Below are 21,718 nucleotides of genomic sequence, written 5' to 3' on the forward strand. Positions count from 1 at the left end.
CACATAAGTGTTAATAACATACATAGCGACATCTGCCGTTTACTAGCTGGATACAACAGCGCGGGCAATGGCATATTGTAATGGTGCTGGCATATGATAAAAATAATAACAATGACAACAACACAACAAGTAAACAAGCCATATGGGCAAAGAATCTCCGAAGTATGAAAATCACCACAATTTAAATAAAACATCTGTTTCTTATATTCAAATATATCGTTATTTATTTTCTCTTAAATATTTTCGTTCAATTATGCAATAATTTATAACATTCTGGTAGAACATAAAATTTTAACGCAACAGCATTAACATTTGGACTTTTTTAGAGGAATTTTTTTCAATGAGATTTTTTTATTTGTAGCTTTTGTCTTCTTTTACATATAATAGTTTTATATATATACATATAATATATTTTTGTTACAATTATAAAATTATACTTCTTTGTGCTTAATTATGATTTGTAGTTTTTTTTGTTCGTTTTTTATTATAAACTTTTTTTCTTACACAAACTCGAAGTTGTTAAATATTATTTAGTGTATTTTGGTGTTTTCTTTACTTATATACCGAGTTATATATTATATATAGTATGTATGTATGTATATATAAATAGTATATACATATGTATGTATGTATATTAAACATAATTTATATTAAAGTTATAGTAATTTACAGTTAGATATACATAATTGGTACTTTCTTTTAATTTTAATTCTTTAATATATATTTTTAACTAATATTTATGAGATAGCCAGCCGGCCATTGTAAATATGCTTAATTGCTTATTTAATTACATTTATATTAATTTAATAGCAAAATTTTAATTCTATAATGATTTTCGAAATTCTTACTGATTAATGAGGTTTTTTTTTATAATAATTATTTTTAAGATTTTTCTTGTTTATTTTATTTAAAAGCTTAAACTTTTACATCTCACTTAATCTAAATAAAAAATGTTTAGTAAATTTCGTCTTATTTTTTATTTAATAATATTATTATATATTATTGTTTTTTTTACACTCAAATTTTAAGCTTAGTTTTATTCTTGTTGCTGGAGTGGTTAAATATAAGTGCCTTTACGGGTTTAAACCAGTTTGGAAGATTGCAGATTTCATTTCATTTATAAAATTTACAATAAGGATATTTTAATTATATTTACTTGCTCTTTAAAAATGCTACTAAAAAGGTAGGTTATCTATTTATATGTATATGTGTGTATGCTGGAGATGAGTTTCAAGCTAATAAAATATTTCAAACACAATTTAAAGTAAAAATAATAATAAACCACTAATTTAGCATAGTTAAAAAAAAATTAAAAATTAAAATAAGTACAATTAATATAAAAGTACAATTAGAAGCATGTTTTAAATGATAAAATTGTTAAAAATAGTTAATAGTAACACAATTTGTTTTAAACAGTATTTTTTTAGTAATAAATATTTTTAAAAATGTTAAATTTGTGCAAAATTTAAAAGCCAGGCAACAACGATCTAAAAAAATAATTTATACAAAAAATAAAAACATATACAAAATATATAATAAAAATAAAAAATAATTTAAATATTAAACAAAAAATTATTAAATTTTTCTTTACAAAAAAAATAAAGAAAATTTATAAAACAATAAAAAAAAATTATAAAAATATGCAAAAAAAAGAATTAAAAAGTAATGAAAAAATTATAACATATGGAAATAAAAATAATAAAATTCACAATAAACTACAAAAAAATTTTGAAAATTTATTGAATAAGTTAGTGCAGTTTAAGTTAATTTAATCTAACAAAGCTGCTTTCGTTTCCATTAAAAATCAATTATTTCAAGCTACCACATCTAAGCGCGTGTTTATGATAAACTACAGCACTAAATCTCTTATCAGTTCGACAGAATAAGTCAACTCGTCTTGAAATGCGTTAAATCGACTTAAGCTACTTTAAGATATAACAACACATTCGTATATTCCCTCAATCACTTTCTTTGTAAATTTGTTGCAGATTTCATGCAGTTGAAAAATTATGCAAGTCGTTGCGCGATTAATCGAAACTACTCACACAATTAGTGAAAAACGCTTTATTTTTATTATCGAAACTACTCACAAAACTGCTGAGTCACGGTTAACATTTACTTTGTTTTCCTAAACAAATTTTTTTTTTAGTTAAGCACATGCTTTGGAAGTGTTTGAAAATTCCAAAAAGTTTAAAAAGTAGCGAAATTTTCACGGCAAAAACGAGAAAGATCAAAAATAACATGTATCTGTAAAAAATGTAAAATATTAGTTAAATCCGAGCCCATGAAATACATTAAATATTCAATGCGCATTTGACATTTGCTATGACATTTTTAAGCTTAATAGCTTTCAACATAACACAAAGCACACTACCAGATTTTATCCGTATTGAATACTTGTAGCTACTAAAATATGGAACATTTACAATTTAGTTTTCAAAACTATCAAAGCACAAGCTCACGCCACTCAGCAACGCGCCAAACGCAGATACTTGAAGGGCGAGTTTCGACGGCAGCTTCCACACAAATGAAATTCAGCAATTATTTTTGTGTTAAACCTGATTATTTATTAACTTAATTTATACAGATTATTTGTATGTTTGTATTATTTCGTGTGTTTTTTTGTGTTTTTATTAAACATTCAATGTAACTAATGCCACATCAAGGCTTTAATCTCACTACAGAAATCTCAACATTTTGAAACACATCAAAATGTTTGTAGTTATTTGTTGTTGTTGCTTTTAATAACAAATTGAAACAAAATAGAGTGTAGAGCAAAAGCATAACATGACTTCAACGGTTAATTTCAATAATTTTTCTCTTTTTTTATTTGCACTACAGCTAAGTAAACAAAACAATGCATAAACTAAAGTAAATTTGTAATATAAAATAATATTTTGCAAAAATTTTTCTAAATGAATATGTAAAAACCATATTGAAACTGTGGACATTATTCAGCAACACAAATAAATTCATTACAGCGTAGAATTGTTTTTTTTTTTTTGTTTTTGTTTTTTGAATATATTACCCGCAATATTTCTTTAAATAAAATTTGCAAGTATTTTTTACTACATTTGTTGCCGGTTACTTAATTTCTTAATTGTTTTATGTTTGTTTTTTGTTTATTACACAGTTATTGTTTAATTTCCCTTAGCATCATTATATTCTGCATATTCCTTTGTTTATTCTCTTTATTTTAAAACACTATAGTATCGTTTTTTCACTTTAACATTCAAGTCGCAATAAAAATATATGCATTTATACCTTCACGATATTATATGTATGTATGTAAATAGAACTAGCTCAGTTTCGCGCATCAGCACTTTGCAGATTTCATCAACACAACCGCCCTAATGATTACTATCGCCCCCGATATTGCCATTTTGCTGTTGACGGACGGAACGTCTTCGCGTCATAATACGCAGCGCAACACCGCCATTATTACCACCCGCTTCCATGGCTGACTCGTCGATCGCCAGGCCACTGCTGTGCTCCTCATTTGCCATACCAACCACCGCATTGTCGACAATACTTAGAGGATCCACTGCCGCAATGCCGGTATTAATGCCACCCAACATTTGTTGTTGTTGTGCATTATTATTGCCAACACAATTTGCGGCGTCATAATCATTGATTTCATTCGATTGCACCGAAGTGCGGCGTAATTTGGACTTTTTGGGTGGCAACGTGCGTGGCGCGGTTACATGCGTCGGCGTAGCGGGCGCGATAACGGCGGCTGGACTATCATTCAGTTCACTGCAATCATAATTACGTTTACGCGAGGCGACTGTGCGTAGCATGGCGCCACCTGCCACAACAGGTGAGGCGGTAATGAAGGGATTCAAAGCATTGTTTCCATCAGCTTCCGGCATTTGTTTAGCCACCGCGATTGGCACATGTGGTTGCTCCTCATTGCCATTGTAGAAGTCTTTTGGTGTGCCATAGTTGCGTAGACAAGAATTTTCATCGATGGTCTCCAAAGGTCGTGTTGCAGCATATTTTAATTCGTTGGCATTGTTGAGCGTATTGTGCATTGGCGGAAGAACAGTGCTGCTGGCGTTGTTAATAGTTGCGGCGTTAGTGTTGTAGGGTATGGCACAGGTTTCGGCAACATTTACTGTCATGTTGCAAGGAGCAACAGCGCCATTATGGCTACTGTGCAGAGCAGGGGTATTGGCATCAGTGACTTCTGCATCTGTTACTTTAATAGTATTCTCATTGTCCAAATTGCCAGTTTTCAATTGATAGTTTTCCTTCTCCAAAGTTAGTATGCGATCGCGGGTGGTCTTCAGTTCTTGCTGCAGGAATAAGATTGTACTTTGCATGCCTTCAACATCTTCGTCTAATTCGGGTAGAAAATCGTCGACCTCTGTGGAAGGAAGCAGAAATGTATAAGTAGTAAAAAAAATAAAAATTAAAATTAAAGTGTAGTAATTTGGAGCTTGCTTACCTGATTGTGACTTCTTTACTTCTTCGCAAAAGCTTTTTTGCATAGCCAATTCAGTCTCAAGTTTGGCCAAGCGACCGTTGGAAGTCATTTTACCCAGTTCCTCATTTTCCTAGTGAAATAAAATTTTACGAAATAAAAAATATCTTTTAAAAGTGATATAACTTGTGGTGCTTACTTGATATAACAAACGACATTTGGCTATCAAACGTTTGCCAGTATTAGAATCTGGTGTGAACTTCCAAGCGGACAATTCATTTTGGGTTTCCTCCAACTTGGCTTTGGTAGCTTTTAGCTCTTTCTTGAGCTTCTCAAAAAGCAAATTAACAGCGGGATCAAGCAAAGCCGCTCGCAGTGCCAAAGCAGTGGGTGCTTGTGCTGCTTTGTATTCGGCAATTTGGCTCTGCAATAAATTTTTTAAGATAGAGAATTAATGTAATGTAAGAAACCATACATTTTCTTAGAACATACCACATAATCCTGAAATTCTTGCTCCTTATTGGCCAAACGGCGCATGAGTATTTTTTCGCGCCGCTGTGCATCAACGCATTGCTGCGATAAGCGCGTCTGTTCCAATTTGAGATTTTCAATTTCATCTACATCAACGACGAAAAGAATTGCATATTTAATTAAAGAATTCATACATTATATAGTACATGAATTTTAAATATACAAATATTTGTTGTAAATATATAAACATAAGCTAATATATGTGATAAAAATGATTACATGTTTAAAGGTAGAACATAAATCGAATATACATACATACATACATAGATTATATGAACAAGTTATAATAAATAATTATGTACATTTTGTTTCTAAATTGAACTTAATACGAAATCATACCAATACTGGGTGCAACAAGGTGCGTTTGTGTGCGAATTGCCGCACATTTCGTGAATTTCGAGTTGGCATTTTTGTTTTCTGAGTGTGTTGACTCTGCGATTTGTTGCGTTACGTTACGTTGATGTTGTGTATATTTATTTGTCTTGGAGGACGGTCAGCTCAATGTTGAAGAGTGTGACAACAGACCATTCAGAGCAGTTCGTATCGTTATGTATATTGCGACGCGAATGAAACGCCAATATTTTTTTTTACCAAAACAGTATAGAAAAACTACAAAGCGAATTTTTTTCTAAATTATTTTTCGCAATACACAAACACAAGTAACGAACTTAATGATATTTTTTCAATTTATTTTTCCCGCACAACCAGCACTGTAAATTATTTACAAACAGTTATTTTTTTGTGCCATGAAATAAATATATTGAAATATGTAATATATGCATTTGTATAGATAAACATTTCTCTCAAATGCTTTTTGATTTTAGATTCAATCGATCAAAATGCCAACAGCGCACATTTTTTCGGGATAGACACTGGTATATTTTTTTAGATACAGCAATATTTTAGAAAAACACAATTACATCGACAACTAACACTCTTTTCTGACATTTTCAGATAATACCGGTTTAACACTTTGTGAGGTATATATACAACGTTTATGAAAAATTAATTAATTTTATTTCAATGATTGCATATTATTTTCTGTTACGGTCAGAATATTTTCGATACGCTTATCTGTACGTAAACAGATTATATTTTTAAAATACTGTTTATAATTTATTTTACAAATTGATTTCAACAGCATTCTGAACTACCACAAGCAAGAAACTTTATATACCATATTTTCTTTTCCGCTAACTTTGGTACCATTTGTATATTTTTTGGGCCACTCGTTTGTTAACACTCACATCCCACCGCAGCATGCATTGCAATACCAGGCTTATTATTTATCAATAATAACCATATTTGAATATGCATATTTTTATATATAATTTGTTTTAGGCTTATTAGCAACACCTTCATAATAACACCAAATTTTTATAGTTTTTCATTTCATAATTATTCATACTAGTAGATAATATTTTCGTTGTAAGCTTTTTATGATTTCTGAATATTATATGTATTATTTTGTTATAAAACAGCAGATAGAATTAGATGTATCAGGATAAGAAAAAATATACCAACACCAACGAGGGTGTGGCAGGAACGAAAACAGACGAAGGGATATACAGCAGTATGAAACAGAACACACGACGTATAATATGATACCGACGACGATATGGCGCAATGGCGTTTACAATACAAATGTTGACCGCTTATATTTTTATTTTTTCTTCATATTTGTTGTTATTATCGTTGACTAAAGAGTGAATGAAGATAAAGACTTAAGAACATAATGATTATATGTAGAGAAAACTTATATTGTTTAATATGGCGATTTTAACACAATAAATTTATATTTATACGTAATTACGAATGACTTGTAATAGGCGTATTTTCATAGATTTATATCACTTTATTTTTATTGATATTGTCTCGAAATCTTTGTGTTTATAACACAAATTATAATAAAAAATACACATTTTTTTGCATGCACTTTAGTTCTTTTCTTCATTATTTACATTATTTTTCTTATTTTTTCACAGTTTTTTTAGCACTATATATTTATTAAGCCTTTTAAAATCACGATTATTTGCCAGAGTTCAAGAAGGACATACATATACTTCTTTCCATCATATATACTATTGCTTTAACATTACTTCACCTCACAATTTCACGCTTACAAACTATGATTTGTGCTAGAATAAAATGTTCTGAAAGAGTCAAAAAGAGTGTTCGCTGATCGATTAATAAATTGAGTTTCTAACAAGCAATTATTGCACACGCTCCACTTAATACACTTCATTTATTCCAATATTCCAATATTACAGTCATAGCTGGCTAACTTGCATCGAGTATTGGTCTATTCAATATTCTTAATGTACATTTGTCGTAGAGAAAAATTTCAACAATTCAAAAATAAATCAAAGTAAGAGTACATTATTTACTAGTAAAAATATATAAACAAATGTTTTGAAAAATAAAACATATTTCAACACACACCGAGTATTTTAGCATACGCTCATACTATTTGTTCATACTTGTTCTTTTGTCTTTAATGTATCTCTAGTTTCTTTTACTATTTGATTTTTTGTGTTCAATATATACCTTCGAGCAACCGCTGGCGATGTTCGGCAGCAACAACGGCCTCAGCGACAGTGCTTGGCTGTTGCTGCTGCTGTTGAAGTTGCTGCTGCTGTTGAGTCTGATGATGTTGGCTATGATGGTGCACATGTTGTTGCTGTTGCAAAGTTGGCGGCGGCGATGGTGGCTGATGTTCCACATGTTGATGCATATGCCGCGAATGATGATGATGATGATGATGAGAATGATGATGATGTGAATGATGATATTGATGCGAAGGCTCTTCGCTACCGGATGGAGTTGGCGAGGCAGGCCCAGATGGTGGTGCTCCGCCAGCACCTAAACCATTGCCGCCACCCCCACCACCTAGTCCGGTATTACCATGCAAATTTTGTTCATATTGTTTAGACATTTTATCGTAACTGTTCATCAAAGGTCTTTGATCGTCCATAGTCATTGCAGCGACACTCATTACAGTACAGAGGGCAAATACCGTGCCACAAAACTATTTTATATAATTTTTAATTTTTCTTTGATAAAGATTTTGCTCTAAAGCGGAAGTTAGTTTTGTTGTACACCACACCTCCAATGTGATTGCTTTCTAAAAACTAACACGCCACGCAGCAGCACGTATGCCTTGTGCGTTTGTTTGGCTTTTTTCACGAGTTGCTTCTCTCGCTTCTTCTCCTTTCCCTTCTCCAACACTTATTTCTTTCTTTATTTCTTTCCTCTGTGCTACTTTTCTATGCTCATATAACTTTTTAATTGCCTATTGCTTCTTCTTCAACTTTTGTGAAATATACATATATGCATGGAAACTTTCAACTAGCGCTCCGCTGACAATTTTTCACTTCCAATATTTGCGCACTTTCCAACTTTTCCGCTACTTACTTTTATCACTATCGTATTAAATGTGTATTCAACTATATTTTTTCAATATTTTTGTAAGAAAATTTTCACTTTTTCCACAATAAATATTAACTTTTCTACACAGCGAAATCTCGACGCGTCACAATTCTAATTTATGAAAATTCAATATGGTCGTCTTTCACCTTGTGCTCATGGACATGAAAGAGACAGACGTATAAGATTTTTCGTAAAAAATGGCGAATATACAAAAGGCTTAGCAGAGTTGCATCGGTCATAAAAAAATATATTTAAAGAAGGTTTCGTAAGCACGTAATGAACTTTTACGTTCTTCGTATTTTTTCAATTGGATATTAATTTATTAGTACTATATCAAACAATATTAAATATTTTTATATATATATATAAAATGTTGAAATCATAAATTCATTTCTTATATAAAAGAGCATGTGTAATTCTAAGTTTTAACAAAATGGTGTATAAAAAAAATAATTTAGTTGATAACCCCACAAAAAAACCAACATATGATCTCTTGAGAGAATTTGTTTTGCTAATTCTTTGACAAATGTCAAACACCGCCAATTAATTCGATAAACAATCACATTGTTTACAATACTAATTTCAAGCAGGACAATGAGTGATAAAAAGGTACAAATAAACAAACGCGGAAAGGGTCGTGTAAACCGTGAAGAAATACTTCAATGGAGCAAAGAGGAGCTGATAGCCAAGGTTTTACAATTAGATGCATATAACTTCCAGATAAGAAATTTGTTACAAAAAAAGTTGGGACAAAATGACAGTGAATTTTATGAAGAACTCGCTAGCCTGGACGCTAACGACAATACAGAAAAAGCTCAAAAAACTAAGTCACAACCAATACAAAAGCCACAGAAACGTAAATTCGACTTTAATAAGTAATATTAAAATAAAAATGTATCTGTTCATAGAGCATTTAATTTGTTAATTGTTCATAGGAGCCACAAGCGACACGTGCTAATAAAATTGCTTTATTTCGGTTGGGACTACCACGGCTTAGCAACTCAAGAAGATTCAAATGCTACAATAGGTACAAAGTAACTCATAATCTTTAAAACTTATTTTATTTATGATTAACATATTCTTCCAGAGCACCACCTATTTCAAGCGCTAATCCGCACTTGTTTGATAGAGTCCCGCGAAACGGCCAATTACCATCGTTGTGGACGCACTGACAAAGAAGTAAGCGCCTTCGGCCAAGTTATATCAATAGATTTACGCAGCAAATTTCCAGCGGAACAACAACTTTTAACTGAATCATTAACAAATGAAATTGATTATTGCACATTATTAAACCGTGTGCTTCCCCGCAACATACAAGCGGTGGCATGGATGCCGCTCCGCAGTCCAGTGTACAGCGCTCGTTTCGATTGTATCGAGCGCACATACCGTTATTACTTTCCAAAAGGCGATTTAAGTATAGAGGCTATGCAAAAGGGCTGTGAATTGCTAGCAAGACATACAGACTTCCGAAATTTCTGTAAAATGGATGTTAACAATGGCGTGACGAATTATATAAGGCAAGTTTTTAAAGCTACGGTACAAAGGTGCGAAGTGGAGCAATGCGAAAAAAATTCTGTGGACGGTTAGATCAATGAAATTATATTAAAAAAGCGTATATTAATTGCTTAATATTTTGTGCAGGATATGCCATGTATATGTTAGAAATCAGAGCTAATGCCTTCCTTTGGCATCAAATTCGCTTCATTATGGCAGTTTTACTGCTCATAGGTGAGGGTAAAGAGCAGCCGGAAGTAATAAGTGAATTGTTGGATGTAGCCAAAAACCCATGGTAAGTATTTACTAATTTTCAAAGTAAACTCTTACAACATTTTTTAAAATTCTGTCGCCAGCAAGCCGCAATACACACCGGCTATCGGTTTGCCATTAAATCTCTTTCACTGTGAATTCCGCGAGCATACCATACAACCCACTGATAATGCTATAAATAAAGGGGTATCAGCAAATACAGAAGAGCGGGAGGCGCATACAACTGCTTGGATATACGGTGATGAACACCTACAAAAACTCATCGAGAATGTGCAAGGTGAATGGATGCAATACAATATAAAGTTAGTGTCATTATAATTTTCTAATTTTAATTTGCGATACTTACAAATTAAATATTATCTTATTGCAGAAGTACCATGATACGCGACGTGTTGAACCAATTAGAAAGCATACATCAAAAAGAATATCAGTCTTCACCAGTGCAAGCGCAGGCTTGGTTGTTGCAAGATAGAGTTCGTCCACGCCAATATCAACAACTTTTAAACCGCAAACGTTGTGGTACGTATTTAAAATATATATGGTGCTTAAACTGTTTGTTTACTATATTACTTATCACCCAAAATTTTTATTTTTTACAGAGAGTTTGGAAAATCGCATTGAACATTTCGTTAAAAAGCAACGTTTGATAGTTACCAACGATCCAGTAGCACAAAGCAACTTAGTAACAAAAACAATGGCTAAAACGTAACGCACACAAAACAAATTACTTTAATTTGTTTGTTATTGGACAATCATATGTTACCCTCAGACAATTTCTACGCGCTGTATATATGGTACATTGTCCTGTCATAAGAAGTATTTGAAAGTTAAGAGAAATGAATGTACTATTTCTATATGTGCAGAAAATAAATGCTTATCTTATAAAACATTAAGTGTTATACATAAATACACACACATGAAAATGATTAAAGGTAAAAAACTTCAACTTCGTTTGCACCAAAGCCGGAATACCCTTCACAAACAAAAAGTTCCCATACAATAACTTAATTTTTGCAACTATATGCTAGTCCGAACTGTCTAAGATTGTACGGTTACTTGGGGCAATAATTCATGCCAAATTTTAGATCGATGTCTTAAAAACTAAAGGACTAGTTCGCGTAATACAGACAGAACGGCATAATTAAATCCAATCAGCTCATAGCGTTGATTATTCATATACTTAATTATGGCCTCCGAAGTTTCCTTCTAGATATTACAAACTTCGCGACAACCTTATACCCCGTTCATGGTATAAAAAGCATGGCAATAAATAGTTTAGCCATATATAAATCACAATCCACACAATTAGATTTATCTTATCTGCATTTATTTAATACAATAATCCGATTAGTCTCAACAAAAGTATCGCGAGATAATAACGACAGTATTTTTGTAAAACTCTAACAAATATTTGAATTTATGCATATTTGCTTTGCTATCCAATAACTAAAAATGAAGTTGTAATGACGCGATAACTGATCAATTTAGTAATAGCGCTACTGACTTGCGCGCTTCATTGCTAACAGTCAATGCTTTTTGTATCTTTTTTATACAGTGCATACAACATTCTGGTATTAATATAGCAACTGATAAATCGATTTGAATTCAAATGCTTAACACCTTGTTCAGTTGAGTTTTTGCGTTTCTATCGCGCGGTCGAATTTGTGCAATTTCCGCTAATGTTTAAGTTGTGCGTATTGGAGGCATTAAGATTTTGCATTTCTTAACAGAACAGCAACAACAACAAGAACGAAAAGAAAGGAGTGTATGCATTGACACACCAAGCACATAATTTATAAATTTATTTATAAAAAGTGTGACACTTTATTTGTTACAAAGCTGACTTCTGGTGACAAAGTAACGCAAAAAAATGCACTCAATTGGTGGCGTGTTGTCCCTGTGTTCGGGCTACTTTGCAACTATTTTGTTGTTGATAGTGCTGCAGTGCAGCTACACAGCGGTCAACGCTTACGAGGAAAATGACAAATTTTGCATACGCACTCAACCAATGCTGCTGGCAGATATTGAGAAGCATGTGAATCCTATAGATGATGATCCTAATTGCAAAGTGCTGGCCACAACGCTCACCACAAAGGAGAAGGTAAGAGCAAACATATACTTACATATGTATATACCTGAAACGCGTTTTCTACCGTGTGCTGATTTATTAAACTATTTTTTAAATGAGTTTTTATCATAACGTTTCTATTGCATTTCCGTTCTAAAGTGGTGCTACCATACGGAAGTAAAAGTGGCGAAAATATAAAGTTTTTGAACATAAAAATGCTCATAAAAAATAAAATAATTACCATTATCAAATAATATAGTATTAATGACATTACTTAAATAAATATAAATAATTATAACTTAGTAAGATCAAAGTAGTGATTTACGAGGCACGAAATATTCAATTTTAATCGCACAGTTTTAAGTTCCGATTTCGCTCACATCATAGAATTTAAAATTCAACATGCATGTTAATGAGGACATATTCAGATGTCTCCTTCAGTTTAAGTTGTTTGATATAAATTACATTACTTAGCCATTGCAGTTTTAACATCCACTCTTAACTAGAGTGTTAAATATAAAGTAATAAAGTCTTTAAGGATTTCTTACCTAACCGCTTTTCTCGCCAAATCGAACTTTTCGCCCGACAGTCGACAGTTTTTGCTTCTGGCAACTTTCATAGTAGAAATGCCGTTATAGCGTCAATCGACCTAAAATATTTTGTAAAACAATTAATTTATTTCACCAATAAAGACATTAAACATCAAAAAATAATTTCTATAAAAAGTGCAAGGTCAACTTGCGAGTTGCTCTATTCAATGACCCCACACTGTACATATGAAGCTGTTAACAAAATATTCCAGTGCAACTAAATTACCTCACACCAACCAAAAATAGATTCCCCATTGACAAGAACAAACCAAATTTGGTAAAAAAATACATGACATAGAAATGAGTACAAGTACGTAAATATGTGTAAATGCATGTGTATTTGAACAGCAAGGAGTTACATGCTTGCATACTTACATACATATGGACGCATATGCGCCCGTACAACAATGAGGCAATGCTTGGCTGGAAAACAAGTTTTCTTAGCAATGAAAATGTCAAATAACATTAATTTGCTAAAGTAAACGTTATCGTAAAAAACACGAGTTTAAATTTATGATGGGTGTCTATTACGGTTTTATTTACTACATACATACATAGTAATAAGTTTACATAAACTAAGCTTAAAATTAGTACCGATGAAAAAAAAGTCATTCGATATAATTATTAATTTTCTCGGCCTTTTTGTACTTACGGTTCATATTTATGACATAATGCAACATCCGCTTTTACTATTAGAAATCTAAATTAACCCTTGTCGGATAACTAATGCATATCGCTGCCTAATACTTAGAAGCTTTAAATAGCGATCATTAATAAAGTATTAGTAAATGAAAGCAATTATATTAGTAAAATTCAAAGAAGCCATCATTAACCTCGATGCCATTTGAGGTTAAACATTAGGACAAATAAGTAGTAACCATTTTTACGGAATTTCAAGTAATATGATGTTGTGTTCTAGCGGACAGGAATATCTTACTCTCATTGTTTTGGTTGAAAGTTTGTTCAGAAAATATCTCATGAAAGTAAAAAATAAGCAAAAGCCTAGGACCTCCATTAAATAACTATTGAACATATTGGTTGAGTTTACACAAGGTTCCTATTAAAAAAAAATAATGAATAAAAAAATCACATTTGCAAGGCAATATTATCAACACTCGAGTGTTTGTCCACTCATTTAATTGGCACCATACGCTTTGATTTCGGCTCCCAATTGTAGGTATTAATGGGATTTAAGTACTTTCTTTGGAATGCCTTCACGCGGCAATAATGATAAGAAATTAAATTTAAAAGAACTTATAGTGGTTTTTATATGAGTTAAACGAGGAAATGCCGTTATCATAAAAGCGTGGGATATTCCAAAACGAAGAATATGAGCTCAATAGTTGGTTGATAAACAGCTGATTGTTGGCAAATAATTTATGGTGCTAGTATTTATTTACATTTTCTTGTATTTGTTTATATTTCAAACATGCAAAAAATCATTATTTCAATACGATTTTAGGGAAAAAATACTATTTACACACGTATACAAAATAGCAAATTTTTTAATTCAAATTCAAAAATTTCATGTTCTGGACGAAAAATTTTGTGATTAAAAATTAAATTTTTAAATCAGATTTTTCGGATTAAAATTTTCAAACTTGAATCTAAAGATTATATATCAGAAGATTTTTTTTTTAATTTAATAATAGAAATTGATTTTTGAAAATAATTTTTAATTCCGAACATCTTGAATTAAAAAGTGGGAAGCAAGCTTTTAATAATAAAAAATATATATATTTTTCAAAGTGAAATATGGAATATAAAGCGAGAAAAAAGGAAATATAAATAGGAGCATTTAAATATACATATACTTGGAAAAAGAGCTGAACTGTTGATATTTTACTAGAAAATACCTCCTTTTCGAAAATAACACGAAGTAAGCAAACGCAAAAAATGTTAATTCTAAAACAATTCTTTTTTTACGTTTTTCATTAATTTTTATCGATTTTTTTTTCAAAGCGGTCTAGGTTTCAAGTCTAGTTTTTTAGTTAATTTTTTTCAATTTTTAAATATTTTTTTTCGGGAACACAAAATAAAAAAGATGGCATTCAAATGTTACATCAATTATTTTATAATGTTTTGACAATGATTTCAATGAAAATTTAGCAATTACAATTTTATTTTGTCAGAATTCAGCAAAAAACGTTTTAGAAAAATTTTTCAAATCTGGCAAGCTACTCTTTATCTTTTATTTTCTGTAAAAAAGAAAATCATGGCTCTAAATACAATCATCATATGTACATCATCATTCAATCACTCAGTCAATCAAATGTCATTTAACTGATTTACATATGATTTTTGACACTCAATATACCGTTATAATAATACGTTACAAATTTGTACATTTCAGGATAGTTTCATGGAAATTATGTGTAAGGATCATGGCACCTCATATAAGGATAGTTATTATTTCTTCAAACTGCGCAATGGCGAACTGAGAGGACGCGGCTCGCACAAAGATATTTGCAATGGTGTGAAAAACCCATTGCTTGCTTGGGTGCCATACAATATGGTGCTGGAGAATTTCGCACAAGAACTGAATCCGAAAGAGGTGAGAAAAGTAGAAATTAACGGCATTATACTATTTTAAGCAGTGTTCACTGTATGCAAATCAAATTATGACAAATAATCACATTGGATCTCCACTTTTGACTTAGTCTGCACACATATCATGTGACAAAAAATATACATAACTTTTCACACTTGGTTTAGAAAATAACAGCAAATGTAAGCATGTGCGACAGTAAGCGTGCAAACAACTCTTTTATTCAACAAATAATATTAACAAATTATAAAATAAATATGCGTAGCTTCTATTTGTATATATTATTATTAACTCTGTTAAACATCTTTCTTATACTTGAAATCTTATCCCGGCAGACGATACCAATTTAAATTGATTGTGATAATTAGAGGACTGCAAAATCTGGAGCTACCCGAGCGTTTCGGTTACTTATCCGAAAAATTATACGATAAATTGATTAAGATTTACGGACGTCATTAAAATAAATACGTTGTTCATAGCTTAAGTAAATACTTTCGATGTGTAATGTTTAGATAGCATTATGTTATTTTAAATGATTTGAGATGACAGATCAGCGATTATCAGTTTGTTTTGAAGTTTAGTCTATTCGACTCATTATGACTGATAGTGAAATGTAATTAACAAGAAAGTAGTTTCGTTCGCACGACAGTCGGGTCTACGTAACAGAAACGAACCCGGATTTTTATCCGGCCAAGGACTGTTAGTCTTCTCTCGACGAACAAAAACCAAACTCTGTAAGTCACTTATTATTCCCGCCTTGCTATATGGTACAGAGGCATGAACGATGACAACATCTGATGAGTCGGCGTTATGAGTTTTCGAGAGAAAGATTTATGGCCATTTGGGCGTTGGCCACGGCAAATATGGAACGATGTGCTGTGTGAGATATACGACGACATTGACATAATTCAGCGAATTAAAAAACAGCGGCTGCGCTGACTAAATCATGTCCTCCGAATGGACGAAAACACTCCAGCTCTGAAAGTATTCAACGCAGTACCCGCATGGGGAAGCAGAAAAAGAGAAAGACATCCACTCTGTTGGTAGGATCAGGTGGAGAAGGACCTGGCCAATTGGCGCCACATTCCGAAAAGAAGAAACGACTGGCGCACTGTTGTTAGATCGACTATAACTGCGTAAGCGGTATCTAAGCCAATAAAGAAGACTAGGATCGTAAATTTGGCAGAATTCTGCCGCTACGCAACAACAGCTAAAACTGTATTGAAAATTACTATGGTAAACTTAACAGTCTCTCCCACTAAATCATATTCACAAACTGGAGGATGGAGTACAGACGTAACCTTAATATTGCAGTCGATGGCGTTAAGATTCGGACTGTCAATAGCCCTAAAATTGTAGGTGTCACTTTCGACAGTCTGTGCTCCTTTATTCCTTATACGACCGCGATTATTGCCAAAGTACTCAAGTCGCTAGGCGGCAACACATGGAAAAAGGGCAAAGAAACGATATTGGCTACTTACAAGGCAATCGGCCAGCCGGTCCTTATCTACGACGCACCAATATGGTCGGCTGGATACAGTCAAACGCAGATGAAGAAGCTCCAAACTTCTCAGAACACATTAATCCGAACTAGATTGATAGATGTCTTACATCGAACAAATACATAGTGAGGCCCGTATGCTCTCAGGTAAAGATCATAATGAACTCTTCTTTAAACAGTTCCTGCTGGGGTGTTTTCGCGGAAATTATACCTGCAGACACCTGCTTGGAGCGGAACCGCCTCCTAAAATCATCAAGAGGTTTTTCCTCACGGTGACGTCATCAAGCAATAAGCCGGTCCGAGATTTGATCTTCCTCAACTATCTTCTCTACAGTGAATGGCATACGTGGAGTCAAACCACCACCCATTGCAGGCGAAAATCAAAGTTACCACGAGAAACGAGAGTGACCCTTGCGCAGCTTCGTTCTGGATACTGTAAACTCCTACTTATTCAGAATACCCCGACATATCTAATATTTGTCCAGCGTGAAATGAGTCCCCGCATGACACTGACCACCTCTTTGCATGTCCAGCTAATCCTACTCATCTGACACCCTTCTCCCTGTGGTTCGACTCATTCGAAGCCTATCGTTGGATGACGTCGACGACAACGTATCTAATCCTTACCATCCTAACGGCAATTAAGTATCCGTTACAACAACAACAAGATATTAGTTTTTTGGTACATCAACAATCTATATATTATATAAAACGAAACTACTAAATTTGACGTCTATTGAATGAAACGTTTCCAGGACAGAAACACTCAATTAAAACTGATTGACCAAACCCGCAATATATGTATTATGTTGTATTCGGAATTTATTTCAATTACACCACATATTTTTTTAAATTTCGTTCTTCTTTCAATCCACTTTTTAGCAACTGAGTTATATTGGCAAAGCCACTGATGTGGATCGTGCAAAGACGGAACTCTGCCACTTCAGCCACACCGATCTTGTCACAAACATCACATCTGACCTCTTTGCCTGCATTGTAATGATTTTCGAGGACAACTTTGTAAGTCTAAACATTTAAACTCAACACACTTCGCCTATTATAATCTACGTAATCTTTTATAGTATGGACAAGATTCCAACATTAATGTGCTCGTCGAAATAGAGCCGCTCATGTACGAATTGCGCAACATAACCTATTTACCCTGGGTGAACGTGACGACCAGCTACAAAACGTTGCTCGATCGCTCCAGTCTCAACAATCCGAATAGCGAGCCGAAGCAAATATATGGCAGCGTAAAATATGGTTTTGTCGAGAAGGTACACGTTAATGTGAGCACTATATATAACAAAAATTTGGATCATTTGCCGTTATTGTTCGAGCATGCGGGCGCTGTATTGGAATTGAATGATTTGGGCATTGGCGGTGTAGATGTGACGGCGGTAAGCGAATTCATACTGTATGCAATTAGTTATATTTTTATTGTGCTCTAATTTTATTCATTAGAAAGCTTATTTTGGACGTTTCATGGACCCACGTACTTCGGTCAAGGTGGAAGTGATCGGTCAGTGGGCCGAGCACCATCAACAATTCAATGCTGATGTTTTCGACTACTTTGGTTATGGCATAAAACGCTACCGCAATGAAATCCATCGAGGCGAGGTTACCTTTACGCGCATTGAAAGCGCCGAACCAGTTTATGAAACACCCGATTCCACACATCTTACGTCAATTACACTACACTCGGGGGAAGAAAAAAAATTCGAACGTTTGGAAATGGCTGACACCGAAAATTTTACACAAACACCTAATTGGGATGTTAACACCTACTACGATTCTCATCCTTATCCGGGTTTCTATCCGTGGTTTGTAGCTGGTAGCATTGCAGTAGCAGTGGTACTGTTGGTGGTGGTATTCAATATGGTGCGCATTTGGAGCAAGAAGGAGGAGAAGAAACTTTATAAGTTGGCAGCTTCTTCGGCATAAGTTATGTAGTTATGTGGAGCATAAAACATGAGAAAGTGCATTGAAGGCGTGGAGCGCTACGAAATTGTTTGTTTTATAATAGTATTATCGAAGATATTAATATATTATATAATGTATGTATACACATGTATGTTGGCATGCAGCATGCTTAAAGTCCCTAAAGGCTTTTGACAATACATTCAAAAAAATTTAACATATTTGCTGTTTTTAGTTACACGTAACATAATCTATTTTTTCATAAAAACAAACCAGAGCTAAACTGCTTTAGTATTTGAGCTGAATTTCGTTTCAATAAATGTTAAATGTGTTCTACAATTTGAAACCAAAAGAAATTAATATAAATATTTCCAAATAAATATTTTTAATTTCTAACTAGCGAAAGCTTATCTTATTTCTTCTTCTTCTTAATTGGTGTAAACACCGCTTACGCGATTATAGCCGAGTTAATAACAACGCGCCAGTCGTTTCTCCTTTCGCTACGTGGCGCCCAAGCGAAGCCAGGTCCTTCTCCACTTAGTCCTTCCAACGGAGTGGAGGTCTTCCTCTTCCTCTGCTTCCCCCGGCGGGTACAGCATCGAATACTTTCAGAGCTGGAGTGTTTTCGTCCATTCGGACAACATGACCTAGCCATCGTAGCCGCTGTATTTTAATTCGTTGAACTATGTCAATGTCCTCATATATCTCATACAGCTCATCGTTCCATCGAATGCGATATTCGCCATGACCAATGCTCAAACAATCATAAATCTTCCGCAGAACCTTTCTCTCGGAAACTCTTAACGTCGACTCATCACATGTTGTCATCGTCCATGGCTCTGCACCATATAGCAGGACGGGAATAATGAGTGACTTATAGAATTTGATCTTTGTTCGTCGAGAGAGGACTTTACTTCTCAATTGCCTACTCAGTCCGAAGTAGCACCCGTTGGATTTCCAGGCTGACATTGTTGGGGGTGTTTATACTGGTTCCAAGATAGACGAGATTATCTACGACTTCAAAGTTATGACTGTCAACAGTGACGTGAGAGCCAAGTCGCGAGTACGCCAGCAGCTGTACACTCTTATAAATTGATTGAACCTGCTCAATTAAGTTCTGCAGCTCGAATTATTTTCTCCAGCAGCAGGTTGAAGAAGTCGCACGATAGGGAGTCGCCTTGTCTGAAATCTCGTTTGGTATAGAACGGCTCGGAGAAGTCCTTCCCGATCCTGACGGAGTTTTTGGTGTTGCTCAACGTCAGCTTATCTTATTTACTACCTAAAAATTTTAGCGTAATTTTTGTAACTTTGTTCCACTGTATCCATTTACGGGTGTTGTTTTTATAAATCTGGCAGCATTAACGTAACAAAAAAAATGCACTACCAAAAATCCTTCCGCTCTTAACACTTTTATACATGTTTTGTTAAAAGCTCGCTCCCTCTATCTCACTCACACACATCAGCGCACAGTTTGCCAATTTGCAAATGCAAGTCCTGTTGCTCAGTTTATACCATTACAAAAGATGAAAGGAAAACATACTCAAATTCCGCCACTACTGTTGTTGCGGCAAAATCTAACTAGAATAAACAACAAAACGTACGAGATCCATTCCAACACAACCCCTGTGTACATGTTTCTATTATTTTTCTGTTGCACTGCTCTACTCGTTTACAAATTTAGTTTCGTGTCGGATTCCTTCAGCTTTCGATGTGACACTTCTGTTCTCTCTCGGTTCGCTTATGAAAAAACATAAAAGACATAATATTTGCGAAATTCACATAACTTAAATCTCCACAACTATCCCGTAAACAAAAAGTGAGACTAAAAATAAAATCTGCAACTTCAAACGCTATTGTTACTATATCAAAAAGTTCTTTCAATTCTACAATAGTCCAAGCAATAAATAGTAATTCTCAACAGTCGCAAAGTTGGCTAGTTGGAAAAGTTTAATTGCTCGTTTTAAAGGGGCTAGAATAACAGGGTGGTGTGCAATTTATTGTATTACCACCAGCAAAAATCAATTCGCATATAATAACGAGTATTTGCCGTGAGTGTGAGTGAATGAAAAAGCTTTGATAAATAAAAAAGAGTGCGTGATATTAAATCGTATGGCAAAAGCCGCAACAAAAATTTATCTGTGTACTCTCTCTCTCTAACACAAATTTGAGCCCAAATATGGAGCGCGAGTTGTAAAGTGGTTTTAGTTTTTGGTGTTGGCGTTGTCGCCTGGTAAGTAAATATTTTAATTGGTCATAATTAATTTTAATTACTCAAAGTGTAAAATTACCACTCTAAATATTTTGATAAATACAAAATTTCTCAGTTTCTAGATTTTCAAGTGAATCAGAAGATATAAAACCGCGAGTAAATAAAACATAGCCGCATAATCTTTGGAGCGTAATTAATTCTTTACGCTTGAATGGAATATTACCATCGAGTTTAATTATTTCCCATTCTTACATTAGTAACAAGGTTATAATTATAGAGTTATATTGTATAAATTAAAGTTTCCAAGTACGTATACCGTTTAAACAATGTTTTTGTTTACTTAAAAAAACATTTGTAATGGAAATATAATATTGTAATCATCTGGTAACATTATTTAAATGATATCAACAAAACAGCTGATGGCAGTCACCGATAAATATTATATTAGCATTCAGTAACATCCCTGTTGCACGCACGAATATTAAGCGCCTTATTTCCATCTTTGTTCAGCAAAAGAGCAGATGGCTTGCAAGACGAGCAAAAACTAATTTCACTACACCACTATAACAGCCGACTACAGCAACGATAATCGAATCGTCTTTCTTGCACGAAGCCTACAAACGAACGAAACGAAACGAATTCAGCGCACCGCATAGAAAATGCAAACGGCAGCCATTGTGATTCACCGACGACAGAAGAAGACAAAAGGACGTATACAGCATAAACGCT

At 33.6% G+C, this 21,718-nt stretch overlaps 4 protein-coding genes across 4 annotated transcripts in view; 3 read left to right on the forward strand and 1 right to left on the reverse strand.

The window, feature by feature from the left end:
* Nucleotides 1–1,020: 1,020 nt before the first annotated feature.
* On the reverse strand, nt 1,021–8,530 carry LOC105224548 (pre-mRNA-splicing regulator female-lethal(2)D). The gene is made up of 5 exons (XM_011202667.3): nt 7,505–8,530; nt 4,919–5,043; nt 4,626–4,850; nt 4,451–4,559; nt 1,021–4,369 (listed from the first exon to the last, which is right to left on the reverse strand). The coding sequence occupies exons 1-5, from the start codon at nt 7,950–7,952 to the stop codon at nt 3,351–3,353; spliced, it is 1,926 nt and encodes a 641-aa protein (XP_011200969.2). The 5' UTR covers nt 7,953–8,530; the 3' UTR covers nt 1,021–3,350.
* Nucleotides 8,531–8,884: 354 nt separating this feature from the next.
* Nucleotides 8,885–11,909, forward strand: LOC105224546 (tRNA pseudouridine(38/39) synthase). The gene is made up of 7 exons (XM_011202666.4): nt 8,885–9,261; nt 9,322–9,413; nt 9,474–9,968; nt 10,028–10,175; nt 10,237–10,455; nt 10,524–10,672; nt 10,753–11,909. The coding sequence occupies exons 1-7, from the start codon at nt 8,981–8,983 to the stop codon at nt 10,860–10,862; spliced, it is 1,494 nt and encodes a 497-aa protein (XP_011200968.2). The 5' UTR covers nt 8,885–8,980; the 3' UTR covers nt 10,863–11,909.
* LOC105224545 (uncharacterized) lies at nt 11,786–19,179 on the forward strand. The gene is made up of 5 exons (XM_011202664.4): nt 11,786–12,254; nt 15,165–15,365; nt 17,743–17,880; nt 17,943–18,260; nt 18,325–19,179. Exons 1-5 carry the CDS (start codon nt 12,024–12,026, stop codon nt 18,802–18,804), a joined length of 1,368 nt encoding a protein of 455 aa, XP_011200966.2. The 5' UTR covers nt 11,786–12,023; the 3' UTR covers nt 18,805–19,179.
* Nucleotides 19,180–20,362: 1,183 nt separating this feature from the next.
* LOC105224544 (uncharacterized) overlaps nt 20,363–21,718 on the forward strand; it is a 133,230-nt gene continuing 131,874 nt past the window's right edge. Inside the window, exon 1 of the mRNA XM_011202661.4 lies at nt 20,363–21,010. The gene's annotated coding sequence lies outside the window, so the exon portion shown is untranslated. The remainder of the gene's footprint in view (nt 21,011–21,718) is intronic.

Source organism: Bactrocera dorsalis, chromosome 3 (genome assembly GCF_023373825.1).
Source record: "Bactrocera dorsalis isolate Fly_Bdor chromosome 3, ASM2337382v1, whole genome shotgun sequence".
Classification (NCBI taxonomy): domain Eukaryota; kingdom Metazoa; phylum Arthropoda; class Insecta; order Diptera; family Tephritidae; genus Bactrocera; species Bactrocera dorsalis.

Bases quoted from the DNA above. Each gene is read 5' to 3' on its own strand.
- LOC105224548 (XM_011202667.3), bottom strand. From the start codon at position 7,952: ATGAGTGTCGCTGCAATGACTATGGACGATCAAAGACCTTTGATGAAC. The intron at 4,851-4,918 runs GTATGTTCTAAG...AATTTATTGCAG, and splicing joins AAGAATTTCAGGATTATGTG to AGCCAAATTGCCGAATACAA. The intron at 4,560-4,625 runs GTAAGCACCACA...TTATTTCACTAG, and splicing joins AATGTCGTTTGTTATATCAA to GAAAATGAGGAACTGGGTAA.
- LOC105224546 (XM_011202666.4), top strand. From the start codon at position 8,981: ATGAGTGATAAAAAGGTACAAATAAACAAACGCGGAAAGGGTCGTGTA. The intron at 9,969-10,027 runs GTTAGATCAATG...TATTTTGTGCAG, and splicing joins CGAAAAAAATTCTGTGGACG to GATATGCCATGTATATGTTA. The intron at 10,673-10,752 runs GTACGTATTTAA...TATTTTTTACAG, and splicing joins TTTAAACCGCAAACGTTGTG to AGAGTTTGGAAAATCGCATT.
- LOC105224545 (XM_011202664.4), top strand. From the start codon at position 12,024: ATGCACTCAATTGGTGGCGTGTTGTCCCTGTGTTCGGGCTACTTTGCA. The intron at 12,255-15,164 runs GTAAGAGCAAAC...TGTACATTTCAG, and splicing joins CGCTCACCACAAAGGAGAAG to GATAGTTTCATGGAAATTAT. The intron at 18,261-18,324 runs GTAAGCGAATTC...TTTATTCATTAG, and splicing joins GCGGTGTAGATGTGACGGCG to AAAGCTTATTTTGGACGTTT.